The 19237-nt window shown below is 29.0% G+C and overlaps 1 protein-coding gene across 1 annotated transcript in view; it reads left to right on the plus strand.

Annotated features, from left to right (window-relative positions):
• The window catches only part of LOC135931869 (uncharacterized), a 49735-nt gene extending 38059 nt beyond the window's left edge, over positions 1-11676 (plus strand). Inside the window, exon 6 of the mRNA XM_065469173.1 lies at positions 11017-11676. Within this exon, the coding sequence (XP_065325245.1) occupies positions 11017-11154 (138 nt within the window). The 3' untranslated portion in view covers positions 11155-11676. The remainder of the gene's footprint in view (positions 1-11016) is intronic.
• Positions 11677-19237: the final 7561 nt, after the last annotated feature.

Consider the following 19237-nt stretch of genomic DNA (forward strand, 5'->3'; position numbering starts at 1 on the left):
GACACGCAAGACTGATGACAGGGTACGACGGCAGGGCTATCAAGATCATAGGTTTAGCCAATGTTAGCGTGATGTTTGAAGGAAACACAAACGCTGAAGGCCGTAGTGGTGGATAGTTGATAAGTGCCCGGTAACTTGACTTATGGAATAAATGCAGGCGACACTAAATTAAGAAGACATCTGGATCAGGTAAAAAAGACCCTCGAATGAAGACCCAACAGCAAAGATTAATAATCAAAATACACCGACGCCATAAGCAATAGATGGACAAGATGGCGCACGTCCTACCGCTACTATTTACAGAAGTGGAAGAGGCCATAATGAAGAACAAACAAGACCATTCATGGGGAAGCTCCACCCATTAGAGTCAAACATTTACCCAAGCATTTAGAAGAATACATCATAAACTTCAATGGTTTATTTTGTGGCAACTAAACAATGGCCAAAGTACCACTAACCCAAGGAAATGTTCGGAGCTACAATTGGCAAAAACAGAAATTTTATCAAGGGACCAGTATGCATAATGATTTAACGTTTTTAGTCCACTCAACACGTTCAAGGAGAACCTAGGCGGGGTTTCTTTGGAGGATGGAATGTTAATATATCACGTTTAAATTAATTTTTTACCGTAAAGTAACCTTTTACTTTGTCGATTTATTTTTGTTATTTCTATTATTTTACATTAACCTTTTTATTTAAAATTATTTAATACTTTATTTTATGTCTAAGGGATACATTATTATCATTCGATTGCTTTTTATGTATCCCGAAGATTTACTCTAATTTATTAATGATATTAACGACATTAACAACGACTTGAAGGGGAATAAAAAAGTAAATGTAATATTTTGATATAAAGTGATGTACGATATATTTCTTGTTGTAATAAAAAATCTATTACCGCTTGTAACATCACATTGCTAAGAAACAATAAGAAAAAATCTTTACCTAAATGGCTTACTCTTTAAAATATGGCTTTTCTCCTAAAACGCCGCTCACGCGTTGTTAAAAATAAACCCAGGCTCTTCTAAGCCACTTATAACACAAGCGACGTTAGAAAGGCTATCCTGCCCATCAAACGCGATCCCTCACCTGGGTTTGATGGGTTTCGCCCAATATTCCTACAGAATCTAACCGCATCTTACATCACACAACAATGCGAAGTTTTGGAAAAAATTACTCAACTCATCAACCCTATGCTCAACGTCTACATGAGCGGTGGGGGTGGAAATAGTTTGCATCCAATTTTTTGAGGGGGATAGGTGGTTGGCATAAGAAAGGGGATAGACTAGGAGTAGGATAAATTTATTGGGGGGTTTTCTATTATGTTTTAGATGAAATTGGACAAAATATATTGCTGTAAAAATTAATAATTTTATTATGGACTATTATAATACAATGGTATTGCCAAATATCGACCAAATCTATATATGCACACAGTCATAGACATTATTTTCCAAATAAAACAATTTCTGGATCACTTTCCTAGGGTTAAAGATTTTATAAGTAAACTCATATTCATACTTTCATAAGTCGAATAAAAAGAATAAACAACATTCTATTGTAATGTGAATTATCCAGATATAATTATGAAAATTTTACTTAATTTAAATTATCATATATTTTATTAGTTGTGATTAAATTTTAACTATATTTAATTTCCTTATTTTTATTCTTATAACAAATTAAACATCAATTTTTACAATAATCAATGAATGATCTTTTTTACAATTTCTTTTTTAATGTAATAATGATAATCTAAATAGTTCTTTCGAAGTTAATACATCTGTTAAGAGAAATTATTTACATTATGAGAATACAACACATATCAAGCAATAAATGCATTCGGGGTTTTTAATTGAATTCATGTTTTAAAAAATAACTCTTTTTACGCTCATAATATTTTGATAATTGGTAGTAGAGCATTAATAATTTAAGTTATCCTTTTTAGTAATAAATAATGAAATATCGCCCCCGAAAAAGCGAAATTTTTTTAGTAGGTAGATATAGGCTTTTGATGGAGGTTTGTATCCAATAAATATCCTGTAATATAGACGCCGCCTATGCTTACTGGTAGCACACCCGCCATTGTTCCACTCCTATTCAGTGCTAAACTTATAGATCTCCATAAACCTAATTAAGATATTCATTCTATCGCTATTGGAACCACTTGGCGCCAATTAACAGCCAAGCTAGTAGCAAGCAGAATATTGTTCACGATATCCACCCTGTGCTTGAATTAATTAGGGGTCAACATGAAAGGTGGATATAAGATATCCCTTATCATGACCCAAATGCATTTACAAACAAACCCCTTTTCGAACGCCTTTAACTCTCTAAGGCGTATCGCGCTCACCCTCTACCCAGAATATTTGCAATTTATCTTTAATTTCTATGCTACTCCCTCACACCTCTAATTTGGAGATGAGTTAATTCCTTCTAGCGATGCAATACCACAAGGTGGCCTTCTAGGTTTCTTTTTGTTCTGTTTAGTAATTAATAGCCTGATACGAGATATAAATGACCAATGCAAACTTAATCTTTATAATTGGTATATCGACGATGGTATACTAGGCGACCCACCATATGAAGTGATGATCAAGATATTAAAATCCAGCCAGGTTTGGGACTGCGAATTGACAAGAGCGAATATTGTCCCATTGGGATAATTGACCTTAACCACAATCATGTTCAATCATACAAAATTGAACTCTAAAGACGAGTCCCTCATCGAGTTCCTTGATATTTCACGAGAGATATTTCTCATACGTGATATACTATCGCGCCTCCCAGCCCACCAAGCCTTCTTTTAATAAAAAAACTACCTGCTAATTCCAAGAATTTTATATACATTCCGATCGTTGCTAATCTTCCATTATGATGTTATCCTCGCTGCGCATGAACCTGAGATTAAATGATTCATAGAAGAGATATTCAATCTTAAATATGAGGATTTATCTTTACAGGCTACCTTACCAACCAAAGCACTGGCAGAAGGTGACCCTCGCTACTTTCTGTTAGTCCTGTCAACCCTTCCGATGGTAAACGGCTTTATGGATTTCTCATGTATTGATCCTCTTGCCCCTTCCAATATAAATAGTGATGCTCTAATAAACGTCGAGGCCTATAAACTCACTAAATATTTACCATTCTTACCATTTATCGTCACGACTTTAACGTCGCTCTTACGTCCTTACCTTTTTTTAAAGAGTTAAAGCACCAGATCTCTGCTATGACCGTGGATCCCAATAAGGGATACTACCTACATCAGAGGTTGGCTCTACATAATGAAGTACAATCATCTCAGCTTTATGCTAGCAATGACCGAGACCCCCTGATTGAACATCCTGTGCTTGGGATACGCTTAGGTTATCCAGCTCGCAATTACAACGCTGGCGCTAAAAAGAAACTTGGACTCAGCTGATGAAAAACAAAAATTAATGATAAAAACAGAAGCCCGAGTAAAGATGCGCAGAAGTCGAGAGGATCCGTTTCTGCCAAAGCAAAACCAATGATTTGGATGAGGAATTCACAAATTTTCGCTTACTTAAATTATTAATATTATATAAATTTTCGCTTACTTAAATTAATATTATACAAATTTATAATTATATATTAAATTTATGATTTTTATTATATTTAGCAAATTAAAATTAATAATTATTAAAAAAATAATTAAAAAAATAGGTGATATTTTTTTCTGAAATATAAAATGCCAATTATTCAAAAAAAAATTGGTATATTATTTCGGCCATCCTGGGTTACGACAAAAATCATTCTATAAAACAATTCAATGCTTAAAAATAATATTTTATAGATAATCCATCTCTATATTATTTTGTACTTATATTTGAAATGGGTCATCAATATTAAATAAATTTTATAATTTGGTATTATTAAAAAATTTAATGAAAGAAAAAGAAGATGATAGACGAAGAACTTTATTGATATAAATTTATTTATACATAATTTAAAATTATTATTAATAAAAATTTCATGCAAAAATATAATTATTTATCATTTTAATAATCTTTGTGATTGTATTGCACATCATAATTTATTTCAAATCTCTTTTAAATTTGAGACAATTTAAATTATTTATTGAAATTAATAATAAAAGATTTTAAAAAAATCCATGGGATTTTGAAATATTTAATAGCTGTGAGATTTTGAAAATATAAATGACCCCCAATATATTTGAAGCGATAAAAATCAAAATTTGATGATTTCACTTTCACACGGTATTAGCCGAGAGATTTTGATAGTGTGAGATTTCAAAATCTTGCGGTTTTCACTTTCACATGTTACACCGGGAGTATCGGTGCATCTCTGAAAGAAATTGTTTATATTTAAATGGGCCTATCTGATAGCTATAAATAAATGAACACATATTTTTATTTAACTTTTTCTGTCATCCACATAACTTATTTTTATTATATCCTTTTCCATTTAAATAATAGAATAAAATACAAAAAATAATAGCTCTTTAATCAACATGTTTCCTGTTTGTGCAGAAAATTTTTTAATATTTTCACCAAATATTGGCTCTAATTATTTTAATGTTATATGTCAAACATAGTCGGATCAATGGTGAGATTCAAACGTTAATTAATAATAATATCTTAAATTCCCAACGTATAAAATAATTGCTAATCTTAACAATAAATTTTTATTTACCAAAAATATTTATAAAAACAAACATAAATTCTAATTTTATCTTTATGCAAATCATAAATAATAAAAAAATAAATATAATATTCTAAAATTTTAAGAATTTACTTAATATAACCCAAAAATTGAATATCATTCGATATTACTACACCTTTTCCCATGTAACACCTATCATAAGGGCGGTATTAGACCCTATATTCATGTTTGCCCTTCAATTTCTACTTTAACTTTCTTTCAATATTTTTTTAACCATACCCTTCTCCCATTTTATTGGACCTTCAAATTAGAACCCATATTAACTCTCCTATACTAAATAATCTTCATAAAATATTTGTTCTCTTTGATCCAAACTTCCAACTCCGTTCTTGTCCTTCCTAAAAATATCTCTGCTGGTGCTCCTAGGCTTGTGATCTCGTATAATAATAACTTTCTATTAAGTATTCCCTACACTTAATTAAACCAAATTTGATTACTAAAGCTTCCTTTTCTATTGTTGAGTAATTTTTCTCAGCGCTATTAAAATGTCTGGATAAAAATAAGACTGGTTTCTCAACCTTCTCAATTATTTGACAAAGCTCCTCCTATACCTTCATTAGATCCACTCACTGCTAATATAATATTGCCTCATTAATACAACTCAAAATAGGGTTCTATACCATTTTTATCTTTAGTATTTTAAAACTTTCGCATTTTTATTACTCTCATTCAAATCTTATATTTTTCTTTAACAACTTCTACAACGGTATATCTACCTCCGCATGTATGAAATGATGGTAATTGTAGCTCCTAAAAATGCTTGCAATTCCATCTTATTATTCGGTGCCCTCATGCTAGTAATTTTATCAATATTCTTTGTAATAGCAGAAATTTAATTTCCCTTTATTAAATGTTCTAAGTAAGTCACTTTTATTCCAATAGATATTAGCTCTCAGACTCTTATCTAAAACTTTAATTAGCCTCGTATTATGCTTTTCTGATCTACCTGATACCAGAACTGTAGTGTCTTTATTTAATTATTATGGAAATATAGAAATCTTTTTTATTGTATTTTTGTAGTAATAGAATTTTCGCCATTTTATTTTATCTCAAAATAATAATATATTTTTTTGTTATTCAAATTCATATGATAATATATAATAATGAAAATAAACATTTTATAAAAAATACAAAAATAACAAAACAACAATTCAATATATATCATGGGTTTGTATTCTTTTCGGATAACGATCTTGACTTGTAATTTCTTCCTCCCTCTCCTTTAGATTCATTTCATCTTTATTGCTCATTAATTATTATGTCCTCTTTGTTTACTCTCTCTTCGGTTCTCTCTTCTACTTCGGGTCTCTCTTCTAATTCGTATTCATCAGTTAGTATATTTTCGGTTCTTTTCCTTAATTGATCAGTATGACGTATAATCGTTTTACCCTCTATACCTACTTTATATCGTAGTGATCCGAGTATGCTTTTAATAATGGCTTTTTCCCATTTTTTTCTTTATTATTGTAAATGTGCGACCACACTTTTTCATTTATCTCAAATTTTTGAGTGTAGTATTCTAACTTCTCCTTTTTGTTCCCCCGTTCGAATATTTGGTTTAACAATCCTCTAGGTTTTAATTTTTAGTAGTATTTCGGCGGGACTGTTTATTTTTTGCCCCTGGTGTATTTCAGTAATTATAGAAAAAAATAGCTAAACTGGTTTCTAAATCCCCCTCGTTTCTTTAATTCATTCTGTTTAAAGGTTCGAACTAAACGTTCGGCCATGGCATAAGTCTGAGAATGGTATGAACTTCCGTGCACTAATTGTGTTCCGTTTGAATTCTTTACTGCTGAATTGTGGCCTATTATCAAAAACGATTATCTTAGGAAATCCTATTTGGCAAAGATATTTCTTAATATTTTTATCATGCTTTCGAAGGTGGTACTAGTCATGGGAACTATTTCTGGTCAGCGACTGCTAGCATCTATCACTACCAACCAATAATGATTTTTAAATGGTCCAACATAATTAATATGTACTCGGTGTCATGCTTTTGGTGGTTTTGGCCAATTTTGAATTGATGCCTAGGCATATCGTGTTGTTCCTGCATTCTCTACATTTTTTGACCCATGTTTCTATATATTGGTTTATATTAGGCCACCACACGTATTGTCTTTCTCTCATCTTCATTTTTACCATTCCAATATGTCCTTGATGTATTATGCCTAACACGTTGTTTTGGTATTGTTTTAGTATTATTATTTTAGTTATCCACAATAAACAACCTCTCTCTGTTGTAATTTCCTTCCTCCTTTTACTATACTCCTTTAAACATGCATCATAGTTTATTGGCCATCCGTCTATTGTATATCTGTATACTTTAGAGAGTATATCATCTCGCATTGTTTCTTTCAATTTCGCTTGCATTTAAAGGTGTTCCTCCCACCTGTATTTGATCTAACGTTTCTTCTTTTGATATTGGTGTTCCCTTTATAGGTGATCTAGATAGCATGTCAGCATTTGTTATTTGTCGACTACTTTTGACTTCTATTTCATATTGGTAACCTGCTAATAATGAAGCCCATTTATATTCTGGCAATTGATGCTTAGATGAAATAAACTCATTAATGGCTTGTGGTCTGTTTGTAATGTGAACTTTTCCCATATATAAATTCTTTGAATTTTGTAACCCCAAATATGATGGCGAGAGTTTCTCTTTCTATTTGGCTATAATTTTTCTCAGCTGCAATTAGTGTTTGAGGCGAATGCAATTGGTCTCTCATTACCCCCCTCTATATGTGATATTACTGCTCCAATTCCTATGGCAGACGCGTCTATTGCTAATATAATGTGTGATTTTGGATCATAATGTTGTAATATTGGAGTACTATTTATTTCTTGCTTTATTTTTTTTATACACGTCTTTGCATCCATCTCCAAGCAACTGGTTTTTCTAATAATTTGTATAATGGTTTGGCTTTGGTTGCAAAATTTGAAATAAATTTTGAATAGTATGTTGCTGACCCTAGAAATGACTGTAATTGTTTCAAGTTTGTTGGTTCTGGTGCTTTTTTTACTGCCTCAGTATTTTTTTCGGTAGTTGTAATCCCGTTTTTTTGAAATATTGTGTGCTAAGTACTCTACATTTTTGAAAAATTTACTTCTATTTTTAGCTTGATTCCATTTTCATTTAGACATTTTAGTACCTTTTTTAAATTTGTTTCGTGCTTCTCTATTTTTCCCGGTTATTATAATATCTAAATAACAAGCTACTCCTTCAAAACCTTTAATAAATTCTCGATGGCTCGTTGAAATATAGCTGGAGAAGACTATATACCAAATGATAGTCTTGTATATTTAAATAATTCTCTATGCGTATTGATTACAAGATATTTTTGAAACTCTTCCCATACTTTAATTTGAAAATAGGCATCTGAGAGATCCAATATTGAAAATTCCTCTCCTTTTCCCAACTGGCTAATAAATCTTGGATTCTTAGTATTGGGTATGAATCAATATTAATATTTTGATTTATAGTTCTTTTAAATCCCTGCAAATTCGTAATGTTTTATCTTTCTTTTGAATAATTACTCTGGGTGATGCATAAAGTGAATGATTAATTTTTTTTATTACTCCTATTTTTAGCATCAATCTAAATCTTCTTCAACTTTATCTTTTAATGCATATGGTATGGGACGTGATATACAGAAAATTGGTTTCTTATTTTTCATATATATTTGTGCCTTAAAATCTTTCAAGCAGCCCAATTCTTTGGTAAATAATTGAGGAAATTCATTTTGTATATTAATGTTATTTATTTGTATGGTCCTTTCAGGTATTTCAGTCATTTTGGGAAATTTAGTTATCCAGTTTCTTCCAATGAGATTTTTGGTATATCCTTTTGTAATTATGAGAGGTAGTTCTAATGTTCGTCCTTTATATTGTACTTTTACTACAGTCTGACCTAATAGTGGTATATTGGTTCCCGTATAGCTTTTAAGTTTTAGCATGCAATTTGTTAATCCAAGACAATTAAGTTTATTTTCCCAATCTATTTCGTTAATTATGCTTACCCCAGCTTCAGTATCTAATTCCATTCTGATATCGCTGTTGTTTATTTTAACATCCACCCAAAATTCTGGATTATATTCGTTTGTTTTATTATTAATAAAATTGACTATTTCTTTTCTACAGACTCGAGCAATATGCCCAATTTTGTTACATTTATAACAAGTGGCATTCTTGAAAAAACAATTTCCCCTTCTATGGTTTCCGCTGCAGGAATGGCAGGGATTTGGTTTTTTGTAGCTCGTATTATAATTATTATATGACTTGGATTGTTTATAATTATTAACTTTTTATCATTATGTTCCTCTTCTAACTGATAGATTCTAGTTTCATCATTTTGTATTAGTTTTGTATTTTTTAAAGCTGTTTCTACAGCAGTAGCTATTTGAATAGCTTTATTTATGTTTATATCATCTTCAGATAATAATCTTTGTAAAATTTTAGAATTAATTTATCTCTTAATGTAATATTTAAATGTTCCATTCCCTAAATTTTGCTAATTTTCGAAGATTTTGTATATAGTCTATTAATTTTTCCTCATTTTTATGATTATATTGATAAAAAATATATCTTTCTACAATTAATGTTTTGTATTTCTAACTTTATTTCCTGGACTATCTGATCACATCCTATAGTTGTTAATAACAGGGATTTTTCTTGTGAGGATGTTAACCTTAGTTGTGTGTTTTTAAATTCTTTAAATAAGTCTTACCAATCTTTATAACACATTGATTCCTTTAAACTTTTTATCGACTGCGCCATTTTTGTATTGTCTTTGTTTAGTAATTATGGAAATATATAAATCTTTTGTATTGTATTTTTTGTAGTAATAGAATTTTCGCCATTTTATTTTATCTCATAATAATAATATATTTTTTTGTTATTCAAATTCATATGATAATATATAATAATGTACATAAACATTTTAGAAAAATAACAAAACAACATCAATACTTATCAAGAACATCATCTAAATAATATAAGGTTCCACTTAATCCTTGAAATAAGCAGCCATTGTCTTTAAAAAATTGGAGCGGATTAACCCAAAAGGTAATCTGCAGAACGAAAGAAAACCTTTATGAGTAGTAATTGTTGACATTTTACTTGCTTTCTCATTTACTTTAATCTGCAGGTAAGCATTCAAAACTATTTATCTTCGAAAAAATTGTTATATCCTTTAAACTAGCCAGTAATTGCTCTATCCTTTGTATAGGTTATAACTCATTTTTCAAGAGTTTATAGATACCCTTTGTTTATACATAATCTCAGGCTGCCATTTGGCTTTCTTATGAGGACCAACGAGGTCGCCCATATGCTATTTACTATTGGCTTTATTATTACTTCTATCATCCATTTGTCTAGTTCCTTATCTATTTCCTCTAACATTGAAAATATAATCTACTAATGCCACAAAATTTTGGCTGATAGTTCTTTAATCTTATATCTACTTCAAAATCTTTTAAAGTTCCTAATTCATCTTTAAGAATTTCTTTGTATTTATTTATTTAATTCTGGTCATCAAGGCAAAAGAACAAAACCTGATGATATATTTCATGGCCAAAGATGAATAACGTAATGGAAGAAGTATCGTTGTGATACATGTAACATGTGGCCAACGTATTCAAAAGATAAGGAAGATAAATAGCCACATACAAACATTCCATGCGAAAAAATAATATAGATTTTTTAGAATATGAGAAGAAAAGATATTTCATCATTACATTTTCAGCAAGTTTAAAGCTAGATTATATGGGGATATGATTAACAATAATAAGAAAATTCGGCTCAGCCCAGATTTGTTATTTTCTATTAATTTTGAAACTTAGTTCGGTTTTTAAAATCATGTCATTTTACGGGCCAGTTACTCTAGCCGTGCTTTCATAAAGGCCTGTAAGTCTTGGATAAATATATAAAACTAGATTTTTCTGATTTAATTCCTAAAATATTTATAGCTAATATAATAATATATCTAATATTTAAAAAAATTAAAACAAAAAAAGTTATGTTTTGAATAAGTCAAAACCAAAAAATCACATTAAAATTTTTAAATACAAAACGAAAAGTTGCATTTATTTTCCTAGTTTAGTTGCCACTCAATGGCAAAGCATATTATATTAACTAGACTTACATTTCATTCATTTAAATCGATATTAATACAAATAAGTTGGTAGCCTGCGATTATTGGTTTCCTATGTAAATAATTTATAATTAAAGTTTAAACTTTTAAAAAAAATTAACTGATCGCCTTCCTCCAATTTGTATTTTTCATTAAAAAAATAATTCAAACAAAAACTATAGATGATGATGGACGAGGACTATAAATTATCAACCGGTGCTAACATTAAGGCAAACATCGTGTCAAGCGTTAAAACCGCCTTTTTAGCTGGGCTTGTATGGCCTATACCTCCTAATGTTTCATCCATGCTCGATGATTAAATTTTTATTGAATCCGATCAAATGGAATTTTATTTTTGGTGAATAAAAATGTTATGACGAATTGGGATAAAGAGACCTTTTTTTGGGGGGGGGGGGGGGGTGGCATTTGTTTTTATTAATACTACAATATTTACGAAAAATATAATAACCAATATTTTATTTCAAATTTTTCATAGAATTATTTTATAACTCGTTTCTGCAATTTTCATTTTGTTGAATTGTTTATTTTAAAATAAAATTTTTACTAAGAAAATCAAAATTATAAATTTACTTGTAATTGTTAAACATATTATTAAATTAATATAATAAAATTCAGGCAAAAATTATCAATATCTATTGTTCTATCCATCGTTGTCGATGGCATTTTTCTGTTATTTTTTTATAATTTTCGAGTATTTATTAAAATCATTTGTTAAGTTTTTCCTGTTTTTTTGCGTTAAAAAACAATACGTTAATAAAACAATTGTTATTATTTTATGTTTTTTGCGTTAAAAAACAATACATTAATAAAACAATTGTTATTATTTTATGTTTTTTTAACATATCTCCACAACGCACAATAGAAATAAATAATCTAAAATAGTCGATTGTTACACTTTTATATGATTGAAAAATTATGCAGAATTTTCTGAGACAACATAAAATTAACGAATAAATAAGAATTCTATTAGAAAAATATACCAAAAATTACAATTTAATATATCTATATATAATATAACCATAGATGCAACGATCTCACTTTTTAGATGACCGATACTATCATACCAAAAAATAATATAGTTGATTTATTAAAAAAAGCTCATAATAAATCACTATTATCATTTTATATTTATAAATGATTTATTAAATTAAAATATAAATTAAAAAACACCTTTCTATGTATCTAGATACAATTTTCCCAATATTTTATTGCAAATATGTAAGATATGCATATTGCCTAATTTATGACTCTTTTGTTAAAATTTTAAAGTGAGCTAAAAATACATAAAATTACACAAAATATCGCTTTCTGAATATTCTTATCACTAAAAGTTTTATAATGCACATTTAAAATTAATTAAATTATATACCCGACATGATTTCTCATTATGAGAATCGATTCAAAAAATAAACAATTTAATATCCCCCTGACCTATCACGCAAGCCCATCGGACATGATTGCCTATTGTGCAACAAATCTGAAAATAACAAAAGCAGATATTCAATCATCCCATAGTACCAGACGACTTAAATGCCTCTCGAGAAAACCGGTATCAATCCCAATGATATCTATTTCATTCATAGCTCTCACAACCACGCATGACTTGTCCACTTTACAGCTTTCATCTGCAACATTAGTACATGTTTTAGATACTCTTCATTATACTTCTACAAACAGTGCCCAATCCTGACTCCCATGCATTCCTCCCAAGCTTAACAAAATTTTTTTATTTGTCCTGAAAAGCCCACCCTAAATAAAAAATAAAAATAATGTTTATTGGTTCGCACGTCCCGGCCCAAATTTATTTAAATATAAAAAAATTATTATAAAAAAAATTCGACAATAAAAACTATTCGCGACCTGTTTCCAAAAATTGAAGAAAAAAGTAGATGGCGCTAATGGTTGAAAAATATTATTCTTAAGGAAAATGAAAATATTGATACGTTTATAAGAATTGTGATAAAATTCCAGTTCTGCTTCCCCCTCCCACTATCCTTAAAATGCTTTACATTTTTTAGATCTCTACTTTGCTACTATAGCGAGCGAATGACTTATTAGCTCGATAATATATAACAGCTGCAGTAAAAACGAATATTTTATTAGGCATATATTCAATTATATTATACAAAATAAATTGTTTAAAACGATCTCTCTTTCTGCGAAATAATTTTAACCTTGTCCGTTCGGATTAATTTTATCGTCTGTCTACCAATAACAATCTGGATTTGGAGAGTGCAAAAATATGTATTTTAGGTGTGGATCAATTAAAATTTTATTCTATATCACAGATGGACGTACCAAATATTAAAATGTTGCAACCCATTTAATCTACAGAGACATGCTTATTATCACGAGAATCTAAGAAAGATTCTACCCTGGATGACCCAAAAAAATTTACCATTCAATTTAGATATGTTAATATGCTCTTCATGGCGAAAATTAGCAAACATTCCTTATACTTCAAATGACAATGTAGATATTGATTCACCCCTTCATATAATTAATCAAGAGGTTATTGATAACATTAATATATCCCTACAATCAAATGGGGAATCTCTCATTAAAAGAAAACGCTTATGTGAAAAGAAATATTCTAAGAAAAAAATATCTAGAGTAAAAAAAAGTTTTAACGACTAAAATTATACCATTATCTTCATCAAATGATGAAATTGTAGATACCTTAAAAATTATATGAAAGATATTTATTATTGGAAACTTGTTACATTATTAAGTGCCTAATGGGCATATGCCCACTCTGCTCCTCAGTTAATTAGTATATTTAATAGAAAATCAAATTTTTTAGTATAAAGAGTGAAAATATCTGGTTATTGATAAGTTAGCAGCAAAATTTTAACCATAATCCGTAATTTTATAAAGCGCCATCTATTTTTTTATCAATTTTTGGAGTTGATAGCCTCGCCAAGTTTTGATATTGTATATATATTTAGCAGAGTTGTTAAAGGATCTAGATATAAAAATGTGGTATCTGTATCTAGATAGATTTTTGATTAAAATAGCTCTATCTAGATATTATTTTAGACAATGTATCTGTATCTAGATCCATTTAAAAAGTATCTTTTAACAACTCTGATATTTAGCAAAGATGTCTAAATAAAAAGCAATAAAAAAAATTCGAAAACAAACTCACTATTTTGCATAAAAATACAGGTAAAGCTATTTAGGTTAACCGGATTTTAAAAGCCTATAATGGCGCCAATATTTATTATTCTTTGTTAGCCCATTAAAGAATTTATTTACCTACAAAATGATATATTATAATTTTTTTTACTATAAATAGTTTTTGAGATATAAGCATTTTAAAAATGTTACAGATTCCAAAGTGAACCAGGTGTGCTAGCCAGCTAAAATAAACGGCTTTCTCACTCTTTTACCTATCTAAATAATTTCAGAAATTTTTAACAATTTTAAAAGGGGTCGGCCGAATCGTGATCGATTTGACGTGGAATGGCCCATATTTACATAATAATTCTTATAATGAATAAAGCATGACTCATAATTCGTTTCGCGATTAAACCAATGATTAAATGATAAATACAATCCTCAAATAAAATACATACGCAATTGTTATAAACCCAAAAAAAATTACTGCACGTTAAAAACAAAAAAAGACTTCAATTACAACATAGATCTTTTTAATAAAATATAATACCTTTGTACAGCAATCAGCGTCATAAATACACAATATTCACTGGAAGCAAACCGATCTCAAAAAACCCTTAAAAATATTTCCACATTTTAAATTACATGTTTTTATTTATAATGGTACTCCCTTCAATTTTAAAATTATCAATACTCTATTACCAACTATAAAAAAGTGAATGCAAAAGGGTTATTATTTAGAACACGAATAATTAAAAACCAATACATTTACATTAATTGCAATGCATAATTATAGTGTATTGTTTGGCATGAATACGAATTTGCTGATAGAATGTTTAACTCTTTTAAATTAAGAAGATAGTAGAAAATTATTCAAAAATAAGTTCTATTTGAAAAATAATGTCTATGTTAGTATAAGCAAAATATATAAATTTGGTAGATGTCTAGCAATATCTTTGTATTGTCTATATTAAAAGTATTAAATAATTTATTCCCCTATTTCATCTAAAAATTATACTACCTCAAGCCCCTTAAATGTCTACTACTTTTTAAGTACTTATCTCCCGGCCGCTCATATAAACGCTGACCGCAATACACGTTGCCCTATTTTATCTAAAAATATAATTCCTATCCTCATAAATTTAGTCTAATCTTTTAAGGTGCCTACCCATCTTATATGGTTACCCCCCCCCCCTTAAAAAATTTTGGAAGCAGGCTGCTCCTACTCCCTTCCCCGCACATATAGATGCTGCTTCTATGGTTAAGCTCCATATGACAATTATACATGCTAACCTTGACAAGTAATAGGTTAATTTAAATAAGGCACGCCAAAGTGGGTAGGGTATACTGCTTCACCCCAAATAACCAGATAAATTATAGAGAGTAAAAAAAATCACATTTTAAAAAATTAGCACAGCATCCACTTCCGTAAGAAGCTAACGACGCCTTTACTTAATATATCGAGATTAAATTTCTAATACCAGAGCAATCTATTAAAAATTGGCGTAATCATAGTCAAGATTAAATTTTTACTAATGAATAGTTTAACTTTTTTGATCATCTAATTGATCTTCAAACCAGACATCAGTGGAATTAAAGGTTAATGAGTTACAAGCAAAATAAGGAAAGTGTGAAATTTTGAAGCTAGCGGAACGATTTGAGGATCAATTACCGAAACCTATACCATTGTGTAGCCCGTTAATTGATCTTCTATCCGAAAAGCAACGGAATGAACTGTTACTGACTTATGAGAAAAATAAAAAAGTGTTAGCACTTTGCCAAAACCGAAAATATAAATGATCATGATCTGAAACTTGGCAATTATATAGTATTCAATATGTTCGTTAATAATCTATAAACCGCATATCCGTATCATTAACCGTAACCGAGTTATAACCGTTTTAAAACGTGAGGTAAGATGAATTATTTAAGCTGGCATTACCGAAACTTATACCATTGTGTAGCCTGTTAATTGATCTTCTATTCGGAAATCAGCGGAATGAACCGTTACTGAGTTATGTGCAAAATAAAAAAGTGTTGGCTCTTTGCCAAAACCGAAAATAAAAGAGTTCCTGAAACTTGGCAATTATTAATATGTACGTTAATAATCTCTAAACCGCATACCCGTATCACTAACCGTAACCAGTTATAACCGTTTTAAAAACGTGTGCGGGATTTTTTTTAAAAAGTGAGGATAAATTACCAAAAATTATGTCAAAGTGTAGAGCCTTAATTGATCTTCCAGAATATTTAAACCGCATACCAGCGGAATGAACCGTTCGTGAATAAAAAGGTTTTGGCATTTTGCCAAAATTTAAAATTCGAGCAAGCATTTTTTAGTTAAAGCCAATATTTAGTGCCTTCAATGATCCTCCGAAATCTTTAAACAGAATGTCAAAAAAATTAAAGGAAAGTGAGATATCAACAAAATAAGGAAAGTGTGAATTTTGACTGGCGGAACGACTTGAGGATCCATTACCGAAACTTATACCATTGTGTAGCCCGTTAATTGATCTTCTATTCAGAAATCAGCGGATAGAACCGTAACTGAGTTATGAACAAAATAAGAAAGTGTTGGCACTGCCAAAACCGAAAATAAAAGAGTTCACATTCTGAAACTTGGCAATTATGTAGTATTCAATATGTAATTAATAATCTCCAAACCGCATATCCATATCATTAACCGTAAGCGAGTTATAAACGTTTTAAAAACGTGAATTTGGCTGAACGACTTGAGGATCAATTACCGAATTTTTTTTTTGCGTTTTAAAATTTTCCGGTACTAAAAAAAGGATTATAAATAACATACAGGTCGATGGGCCGTGGAAACTTTCTTAAAATGTTTTTCAGCGTTCCCAGGCTTAATAAATTAGTATCGCTATGCCCATACTATTTCACAATTAGGTACGAACTTTCTGGCCGAACTTATTCAATTTCTCGCTATTTTTTAAACACATTGATTTTTTTTTCTAATTTTAAAAATGTATCTTGGACTTGTATATTTGATAACATTATTTCCTAAATTAGGCAAGATTGAGCTTGAATGAGATATTTAGAATAATTTTGGATAATTGTTTTTATTTAGGGGGGGGGGGGTAAACAAGCTGCAATTTTTATATAGTTGGGGTAGGGGAACCGGTGATAGTGTGTTCCCGGTAGGTATTTACTTCACAAATAATTTAAAAACTAATAAATTTTGAGATTTAAAATTTAAGTCAAACATGTATTTTAATAAGATGCTTAAGTAAAGCTAAAATGTTTGGGACAAAATTGCTCGTGAAAAGTTTTGACTTTTTAAAATTTTACATTATCACATATAACTTTTTTTATAAACGTTGTTTGAACTTAATATTAATTCTAAATGATAAAGAAATATATATTTTATCATATATAAAAATATTGACACAATTTATGGTAATTTAATATCTTAAAATTAAATTTTAATTAATGATGAAGACCTGGAGCAGGTTTTGACGAGGTACGTATTAGCCATTTTTAGCTGTGAGGATGAACATAAAGATTTATCACTCATAAGACAATAACAATGACAATATTTTGAAGTTTTGGAGGCAGGAATATTCATTTCCTTTTTCGAGAAAATTAGCAAGTAAAATTTTGTCAGCCCCGGCAAGTTCGGCTTCTAGTAAAAGATTATTTTCTGTAGCCAATCTCTTATTAGAGGAAAGAGTTAATTTAAATAAAAAAATATGGACATTCTTCTTTTTCTAAATAAAATTTTCGATTTATATTTATTTTTTGTTATTAATATGGATTATGAAATTAGAGAAATAAATGGAATAAATTCAAAAAAGTTTAAAATTATAGCAATAGTTTTCTAAAAATTATAAAAACACCGTGAATTTTCGGGCGTGACGAGCCTGAATCAAAATATTGCCTTTCTAGCGGGCGGGTCGAGCTGAAATTTTTTTAATGGTAAGCGTGAATGGGCGTGAATTTTTTGTGAATAAAAAATTAGGCCTGCTAAGATTTCTTAAAATTTGAATGTTGATTAGTTCTTTCTTCTTTCCATAAAAATCATTTTAAAATAAGCTCCTCCCCCCCATCCCATAATAAATTGCCTATTGTTACTTGCCACTATGGTTGCATTTTAAAAAGTTTTAAAAAAGTAAAAGTTTTATTTTTTAAAGAACGCATGTTGTTTTTTATTTATATAAGTAAATTTTTGATAATGTTTTTTTCATAAATTATTAATACTCTTTTTTTTATACCAATGGTGGAAATCAATCTTAAATAAATATATATCTTTGATAAATATTTTTTTTACTTATTAGATTTTCCTTTTTTAGGATCAATATGGTATTAGACCCTGCTTTAATAGAAGACCCTTCAAAAATTTATGATAAATTTTCATCATATATATTTAATTTAGTAACACTAATAATAAAGATAGCAACTGCAGAAGATTTCCATATGACGACCTAAAAACAATTCAAAACTTAGATTAATAGATTATATCCTAATTCTTTTTTATACTAGACTCTTCATAAGCAAATATTTTTATCAATCTATAAATTCTAATTACTATAATTTTTACTAATTAGTTAAATTTTGCAAAATATTTTATTTAGAATGTAAGAATTAATTTTGAACTAGACTTTTCTAGAATTTTTGATTAATTTTTAAATTTAATTTTTATCATTGCACATTATAAATAAAGATCAGCGAATTCCATATAAATGATCCAAAAAAACAACTAAAAAAGATTATATGCTAATTCTTTTTATACTTTATGCATTACAATAAACTGGATAAATTTAGTCTCTTTATAGGCGAATATTTTTATTAAGCTATAAATTCTAATGAATATATTTACTAATCAGTTTAATTTTGCAAAATATTTTATTTAGAATTAAACCTTCTAGAATTTATGATTTATAAATCTAATTTTCATTATTGTACATTAAATCAGCTCAAAAATTCCATATAAATTACCTAAAGAAACAACTAAAAACTTAGACAAAAAGGATATATCCTAATTCCTTTTATAATTACAATAATAAATTTAGACTCATTAGTGGATATTTTTTTTTCATAACATTTATTTTTTTAAATGATTACACTATTTAAATTTATTAATATAATGAAAATATATTAAAAATAGATAAAATTATAATTATTTTGAAAATTTTCTGAGATGACAAGGTTTTATGTAATTGTAATAGAGCCTCTATGGGTAGTTGTAGATTCTCCTCGGATAATTATAGATTTTGTTTGTGATATCCTACATTATGGAAATTTCTT

Source organism: Gordionus sp. m RMFG-2023, chromosome 1, assembly GCF_954871325.1.
Source record: "Gordionus sp. m RMFG-2023 chromosome 1, tfGorSpeb1-WG-v2, whole genome shotgun sequence".
Lineage (NCBI taxonomy): Eukaryota > Metazoa > Nematomorpha > Gordioida > Chordodea > Parachordodidae > Gordionus > Gordionus sp. m RMFG-2023.